This window comes from Mauremys mutica, chromosome 8 (assembly GCF_020497125.1).
Source record: "Mauremys mutica isolate MM-2020 ecotype Southern chromosome 8, ASM2049712v1, whole genome shotgun sequence".
In the NCBI taxonomy this organism is placed as follows: Eukaryota; Metazoa; Chordata; order Testudines; family Geoemydidae; genus Mauremys; species Mauremys mutica.
Genome location: NC_059079.1, coordinates 101756148 through 101764786, shown reverse-complemented (window position 1 = coordinate 101764786; position 8639 = coordinate 101756148). Strand labels below are relative to the sequence as shown.

The window sequence follows — 8639 nt, the reverse complement described above, 5'->3', positions numbered from 1 at the left end:
ATTAAAAATAAAAGAATGTTCCTGCATGCCACAGACTAGAAAAATGTTCAAAAACAACAAGAAGTCCGGTGGCACCTTAAAGACTAACAGATTTATTTGGGCATAAGCTTTTGTGGGTAAAATAAACTCCTTCAGATGCAGTCTTTAAGGTGCCACTGGACTCCTTGTTTTTGTGGATACGGATTAACACAGCTACCCCCCAATGCTAGAAAAATGTTTTTTAAACAAGTGTGGCTTTGTGAACTAGTGGAAAACAAGATTAGTGTAAAAATATACATCCACCAGTAGAGGGCAACAGTCACAGAGTTTAAAAAAATAAACATTCCATAAAAAGATTTTCTTTTGCATCTCAGTCTGGAACAGAGTACTTGATCCTCATGTTAGTTGCTTGTGTCGAAAGAATTCTGGCACATTGTCTTCACAAAGCCTTTTTCAATGTATCAGGGAAGGCAAAAGCTTAAAGCAAAGGTGATCCCAATGTTTCTACCTCCTATGCTTTCGCTGCCAAAACTGTTAATTGCCTGATCTGAAAAAGTCCTTATCTTGAGCCCTTCCCAGACCTTTCTCTCAAGTATTCTGATGATTTGGGGCCTTATGATGTTGTCATATTCATAAGTTAGGTGTTTTGGTCGTCATTTCACTTCTGTTTGTCTCAGGAAAGAGGACAAAGATTGGCTGCATTCTCTGAGTTCTGTCAAGTTTGAATATTTTTTCAGGTGCCAAAGATGTGCTAAGCATCTCACAAGACATAGGACAATTTTTTTTTCCCAAAAATGGCCTTGGTTTTTAATGATGGAAGTGCTGGGTGTCCAAACTGAGATAGTTAGGCCATATTTTCAGAAGTGTTCAGCACTCATACTTCTCTTGAAGTCAATGTGTACTGTCTGAGAGAGCCTCTGAAAATCAGGCCCAAGATGTCTCAGGTTGGGCACCCAAAAATGAAGGCATGGCATCCTATTTCAGTACTTGCAGTCAGCTGAGGGTCCCTGCCCTGAAGAGGTTTATGATCTCAGTTCAGCTCAATATCCACTTTATTAGTGTGCTTTTGTGGTTTGGTTTTGTTTGTTTTTTACAGACTGGTATTATGGACTCCAAATGTGTGGGTTTTTTTCTAATTAAAGAAAAAAAATAATTAGACGACTATTTGTCAAGATGCAGATTTGGAAACACAACCACACATGCCAAGTAGGAAGATACCGGTTTACACATCCAGTTCCAGTTTTACTAGGAGCATTGTAAATCAGCCCTGAAAAATTCCACTCACCCTGAGTAACTTTTTTGGCAGAGTGAAATATCCACTTTTTCATGACCATCAGTCCTTGCAGTAAATAGTAAGGAAGCAATTATGTTCCTTGGGTAAACAGTCATGACTATTTTGCAAGGCTGCTGTAAAGACCATCACTGATTACTAGAACTTGCCTCTGTCCCATCCCAGGAGTTACTATCCACTGATTAGCTGTAGTCTCTGGTTTGGGATTTAACACTCTATAGCTGTGATAAGCCATTCCCATCGGAGGGAATTCAAGGTTCAGTATTGAATATACCTGTTTAACAGAGCATTTAAAGGGTGGTTGGTTTAGTTCAGTTGTAGGTACTAGGCTGGTTGAGGTGGGGTGTTCTGTTGGTCTTTGGCTGAAAGGCTGGTGTGTTGTTATGGTAGCTGTTTGTTTAATAAAATGCTGCTCAAGGGGTTGGCATTGGGCACCCATGGCAGGGCCTGCTCTTGCTTGTCTAGAAATCAGTTGGGAGTTTTGCCATTTGCCATTGACTTCCATGGGAGCAGGGCTGGACCCTCAAATTTCTAAACAAATTTACTTTTCGTGTTTGCCGTGTGCCTTGAACTCTTATGCTTTCACTATCTTGTATACCATATGCCATGAGTATGTGATTGAATGGGCACTTGGAATGTACACTAAGATCTTGGTGGGGATCTTTTCACTCAGTTAAAGGGTATTTGCAAAGGGAAAAGATCCTCAGTATTCTTCTGAATCTTGTGTGAAACTCTGCTTTATGCTCTGTTTTCTCTGTCTATGGGGAGACAGCTGAACTTGTTTAAACTGTAGGACTGGATGGTGGGAGACCTTGATTCTATTCTATTCTGCATCTTTGTGTGACTTTAGCCAAGTCATTTAACTGATGTGTCCTAAGTTTTCTCAGATGTAAAATGGGGATGCTAGAACCTTGTTTAGATATTTAATATTTGCAAAGAGCTTCTGTTAAGGCTCTGTAGAAGTGTAAATTATTAACTTGTCATTACCAACACATTTTAAAAGACATGGAACCAAGATGGGGAACAAAAAGGGCAAGGATAATGCAACTGAGAAATTTTAAAGACTAGGATTATTTCATTTAGAAAGGAGACCGTTTAGAAGATAGTTTTATATGGCACAGTGATGGCCTTCTGGGCACTTACTATCTCTTTCCATAGTGTAAGAACATTAGATGAAATGAAAAAGCAATGAAGAAAGTAAATACTTCTCTGTGCTAATTATACATTAGTTTTTGGAACTAACTGCCAGAGAGTATAATGGAGGGGGAAAAAACTTAATAAAATTAATAAATGATTAAAATGAGGCATAGAATCTGCAGTTATATTAGCTGGGGGTAAACCTAGCAAGTGTTACTGGGTCACATGCTTCAGGGCATGAACTGACTTGCACCTGGAGTCCAGAAGAAGCACTTTCTCTACCGAAGAGTGGGTTACAGTTGGCCTTGTATATTATGCATACTATTTGTCTGTAGGGGAGGGCTAAATACCCCATTAGTCTGTCTTAAGAAATCATACAGTATTCTGCATTATAGCCAAATATACTGTAATAAGCTTCTATAATACACTGATGGTGGTTCCTGTGCTCTTTAGTACTATAAGATCATGTCCAGTTGGGTTGCAGGTTATTTTTGGTGTATGCATCCTAATTTTACCCTAGATGGCATGTTGGTGGGTATTTGGCAAAGATGGACCCACACGGCAGAGCTCTTTTAAAAGAGAAACAATAGGGAAAACCATTGAGAAAAGCATTTGAAAAAGGAAATGTCCTTAGTCAAATGTGACAGTATTTGACAATAGTGGTGCAAATCACTGTAGTTTAGTCATTTTACGGCAGTGTTTGGGGCCTTTTCTGCAGTATTTCTATAAAAATAGAAGCTAGGGGCAAAGCCCCTGCTCCCTGTAAAGCGAGTGTGAATGGGGGCACCACATGAGGATTGCAGAGTGAGGGAGTCCCCTAGCTCAGGGGCAGGGCACCGCTGGAACAGTGCAACCACATCTGCTGCCTCCTGCTCTTATACCTGGGATCTGTGTAGTTATGGCGCCCTGATCTGTCTCCTCCCCTGGGGGCTAGAGGAGATGGGAATGATAGAAGAGAGAGCATATATAGATAGATCTGCTTCAGAGGATGTCACAATCTTAAATTCAGTGAGAGTAATTAACCATGGGAACAATTTACCAAGGGTCTTGGTGGATTCTTCATCACTGGCGATTTTAAAATCAAGACTGGATGTTTTTCTAAAAGAGCTGCTCTAGGAATTATTTTGGGGAAGTTCTGTGGTCTCTGCTGTACAGGAGATCAGACTAGATGATCACAACGATCCCTTTTAGCCTAGAAATCCGTGAATAAGTCTCTCCTCAAGTAGGAATGTCACTGTCAGGTGTCCTACATGGATTCGCTCAAAAGCAATTCATTTTAATAGTTTAATAGCCATTAGAATCAGATCTGGTCCATGATCTGTTGACTGGTTATCTTTTACATTTGCGATGATTTCTACTGTGTGAATTACAGCCTCTAAAAGGGACAGCCACAGATTGGAGTGGGAAGTGGGGTGGGGGGGACCATTATCCATGTTTTGCTGGGCAATGCCTAGGATAGCACAAGGCACGCAAAAGTGTCAGAGGTGAGGGTGGGGATAACTAGTGCCGTGTAGTAATGGAGGGAAGTGTGGGTGGGGGGTGTGTGTGGGTGTGGAAATAGGTTCCCTGCAGCTGGAGGGTATAGGAATGTGGCAAGCCAGAGCCTTTCCTGAATTCCCTGTCCCCCCCTTGACAAAATCCGGGGCTGGTGCTAAAGCGACTGGAGGATGCATTGTGCAGATGCAGCAGCTGGAGAGGTGTAAACTTAACACAGCTCCCGCAGTTGCTGTTGCCAGGAGACCGAGCAGCAAGCTTGGAGGGGAGGGAAGGAGGGGGGGAGGAGGAGGGAGTGGGCTGCAGTAGACACTGCTGCAGGGAGCTCTGGGTAAGGAGGTGCTGTGGCTGCTGCTGCATTAGCTGCTGCTGCTGCTGCTTTAGGAGCAAGCGAGAGGAAGCAGCTCTGAAGGGGGCGGGGGCGGGGGTTGGGGGGGGGCAGGTCCGGCTGCAGCCGCGCTGAATCACAGGCGCTGATTAATCCCGCCAGCCCGCTCCCTGCAAGCGGCCGCAGGATTGCGAGAGGGCTGGAGTGCACGCAGGGTTCAGGCTCCAGTCCGGCTGCGCACAATGGAGGATGAAAGGTATGTGCTGTGCAGGGCAGGCGCCTTTGTGTTTGCACGGGGGCTGGCAGCCCGCGGGAGACGCCGCGTAGCCGTGCACTTATTTGTAAGTGTCACAACAGTCTTCATGGGGCGGGGGGGGGGGATTTTCAAAGCTCTCCCTTGTGAGGAAGGATTTTGCATTGTGAGTGATGACTGTCTCCGTGTAACACATCACCCCTGGGCACTTCCCCCCTCGCGCTTCCTCGTACAAATTGTCCCAGGTTAACTATCTCTGAGTGGGGGGGGAGTGTGTGTGCTTTCAAGATGTAAAATCCCCCTGTGTGAGCGCCTGAGCTGGTGGACCTTGGAGCTGTGCAATACAAGAATCTCTGCTTTTTTTTTTTTTTAAAAAAGGGGGGCAGTCTAAGGGGAAACATTCTCGTGGGAACTGCCTTTTAACTTAACTTGAAATTAAGCTTGCTTAGAGTTGCATGAGCTTATCAGCAAGAATGTGAGATGTGTGCCACTGGCCAGATCACCTAGCCAGTGGCACTCATTGGCATGCAAGAAGCAGTGATTAAGTAAAGGACTGTCAAGTATAGGGGGGGGGTGGCCGTGTTAGTCTGTATCCACAAAAACAAGGAGTCTGGTAGCACCTTAAAGACTATCAGATTCTGAGCGGTCCTGTGAGAATTCACCTTAGTTCTGAAGCATGTCAGGCTCCTGTTCTTGCAAGGCCTTTTTTTACTAATCCCCTGCACAAAATATCTGTTTTATCTTCTAATTACTAGATATTGCAATATCATAGGTGAAGGTTACTTCTGCTCAGAAGTGAAGGGAATTTATTTCCATGCAAAACTTTCCATAAAAAAAGACTTGTTTATGAGATGTTGGAATGCATTTTGTCTTATTGACGCTGGCATTTAAGGAACATGCGGAGGTGAGGTGTAGAAATTTAAGGTGGGTTGATGTAGTGCAGCCTACCAGTAAAATATTAAACTCTGATTTAGTGTTCGTCTCACTCTTTTTTTTTAATTTCAGCTAGTTGATTTCAGTTCTGTAAATCTTGACTTGTACCCAGTGGTAGCCATGTAGTACTTTTTGTAGTTAACATACAAAAGTTTATGAATTTTGCAAATATATTGAGAGTATATTGACACATCCTTTGTAAGCCAAAACCATAGACCTGTGTTTTATGACAGGTAGAGGGAGACAGCAGGACCGAGCTATATAGCTGCTCATAGGGTAGATGGGCCATTAACTGTTTCCTGTGCAGTCTTGTTTTTGTCTGTGATACCTTAGTTGCTGTAGTTTTCTAAGAAAAAGCCAAGCTCATAATGGCCACTGAACATAGTGCAAATAATGAGAGATGGCATCTTGTGATTGTGGCATGGGAATGCCCTAGAGAAGAGTTTCAAAAACAGACTCCAAGGAGAAACTGCTGAACTTGAATTGATATGCAAACTAGATCCAATCAATTTAGGCTTGAATAGAGACTGGGAATGGCTGAGCCATTACAAACATTGAATCTATCTCCCGATGTAAGTATTCTCACACTTCTTATCAAACTGTCTGTACTGGGCTATCTTGATTATCACTTCAAAAGTTTTTTCTCTTACTTAATTGGCCTCTCAGAGTTGGTAAGACAACTCAGACCTTTTCATGCTGTGTATGTGTGTGTGTGTATATATATATATATATATATATGTATATATATGTGTGTGTATATATATATATATATATATATATATACACACACTCCTCAATATATGTTCCATTCTATGCATCCGATGAAGTGGGTTCTAGCCCACGAAAGCTTATGCTCAAATAAATTTGTTAGTCTCTAAGGTGCCACAAGCACTCCTGTTTTTTTGCAGATACAGACTAACACGGCTGCTACTCTGAAACCTAGAGAAGAGGGGAATATAAAATATTTACCATGTAGGCGTTCTTCTTTGAATCCCCCTGACACTTTCTGAAGCCAGAAACTTAAACTTCTAGAAGCTAAAAATCAGCAGAGTGCTCCCTTTCCAAGTTGTGCTGGGGACCTTTGTGTGGGGGGACAGTTTTCACTGAATAAATATTAATGGAACTGCTGTCTTTTGGGATGTGAGGAAAGCTTTGCTTCTCCAACATGCTGTACCTAAAACGAAACCTGGCTGCAGTCCTTGAGCAAAATTCTCATTGCAGCCAAAGGGAATTTTGTCTAAGTAGCAAGGGGCAGGATTCTATCCTTAGATGAATCAAGAGTCTCAACAGTTGTTTGTATATTCAAGGTTCAAAACAAAACTCTCAGCCTGTGATCTCTCTTGCAGTTAAATGTATTCTAGGATAGATCGAGTGTTTGTTTAAATGGCCAGCTGTGGAGGTTAATCATTAGTATATTTAAATCTGAGGTATTTTTGATACTTGCCCATATAACTTGTCCAATTCTTGCAGTTTTTAAAGTGAATCTAGTGTCTGAGAGTTGATGGGAGCGGAAGCTGAGGTCATGTGCTCATCCCATTGGAGAGTGGCAATTCATTATCATCCTTGTTAATCACTTCTATTATGGTAGTGCCCAAAAGCCCAAATACGGACTGGGCCTGATCATTCTGCGCACTGTACTAACATAATGTCCCTATAGTAACCAGTTTGGCTCAGTTTTGTTTGATGGGTTGTTCTTAGGGAATGAAAAGTATCTCAATCTCCATATCCCCTCAGTCTTTGAAAGTGAAGAATCCCACTGAAACTTCTGGGGGATTTTGTTGGTTTGAATATAATTATCCAAACTATGGCTTACCAAACTATTGCTCTCAGGGTAGGGAGGGAAGGCTCTTCAGTGAACCCAGGCTGTGAGGATCTTGGTTTTATGTCCCCTCCGAAGAGACAGTTGAGAGATGTTAGGTTCTCACATTCTAGAAGTAAATGTCTTGTTGAACTCCGCAAAAGCTACATCTTACACCAGGGGTAGGCAACCTATGGCACGCATGCCGCCTTCGGCACGTGAGCTGATTTTCAGTGGCACTCATACTGCACAGGTCCTGTCCATCGGTCCAAGGGGCTTTGCATTTTAATTTAATTTTACATGAAGCTTCTTAAACATTTTAAAAACCTTATTTACTTTACATACAACAATAGTTTAATTATATATTATAGACTTGTAGAAAGAGACCTTCTAAAAACGTTAAAATGTATTACCGGCACGCGAAACCTTAAATTAGAGTGAATAAATGAAGACTCGGCACAGCACTTCTGAAAGGCTGCCGACCCCTGTCCTACACACTTAAAAGTGGGATGAATAGCTCTTTAAAAAGAAGTCTGTCAAGTACTTTATCTCTGTTTTTTTTTGCGGTGGCTTTGTTTTAATATTTGTACATGTGCTTAAAATTTTGATGGGAACATTTTTATAAACTTCCATAAAAAATAGTTTAGGCCTCAAGTTTGACCTACTTTAACTTTCTTCTCTGGATTTTAATTTCTCTCTCTCTCCCAGAGTCAAATTAAAAAAAAAAAAAAAGTACTTTATTATCAGGTCAGCTCAGGTCATGCCATACGTAGGTCCTAAACCTGCCAACACTTGTATTTTTGAGAAACGTTTACACTTGTGAGCTGTTCAGTGGGACTGCTTGCGTGTGTAAAGTTACTCGTGTGCCTAAATGTTTGCAGAGCGGGTGATTTTGTCTAAGCCAGTCATGTGTGGCAATCTAAATTACTTTGAAATCACAGTTCTCTTTTTGTCAGTGCTGGTATGGCCATTCTTTGTCCTGCAAAACTACACAGCTGTATGATCAAAAATCTGTGTTCTTTACCTTTGATGAAATTAGACACATTTTATCGTTCAACCAAAAAAAAATGAACCTAAATTTTCCAATGTTGTAATTTAAAATAATGGTTTCGGATGATTTTGCATAAATATGGTGACGCCTACCTAGTATTTTTCTGAGACGTTTAATATTTGCATCACAAAGCAACTGTGATATTGGTGTTTGAATAATTATCTTAGGGTTAAATTTGTTATCCTATGTTGTGGAACTTTTTATCTTTGATTTTTATCAAGTTCACTTTCCTCAAAATGTTCTTTTTGGGTTCTACTGCTCATATCTGCAGTAAGAACAGTATTCGAGTTCAGCAGTCTCTCTTTGGAGTCTGTTTTTGAAGTTTTTTGTTGCAAAATTGCCACCTTCAAGTCTGTCACTGAGTGGTTAGAGAGG

At 41.5% G+C, this 8639-nt stretch overlaps 1 protein-coding gene across 8 annotated transcripts in view; it reads left to right on the top strand.

Moving 5' to 3' along the window:
- Window positions 1-365: 365 nt before the first annotated feature.
- KLHL3 (kelch like family member 3) overlaps window positions 366-8639 on the top strand; it is a 70192-nt gene continuing 61918 nt past the window's right edge. For 3 of the 8 annotated variants that reach the window (XM_045028490.1, XM_045028491.1, XM_045028486.1), the window contains exon 1: window positions 4339-4485. In XM_045028490.1, the coding sequence (XP_044884425.1) occupies window positions 4472-4485 (14 nt within the window). In that variant the 5' untranslated portion in view covers window positions 4339-4471. Of the gene's footprint in view, window positions 469-4338; window positions 4486-4629; window positions 4649-8639 lie in introns of those variants that run through there. The other 5 variants (XM_045028489.1, XM_045028494.1, XM_045028487.1 and 2 more) reach the window with 4 other exon arrangements.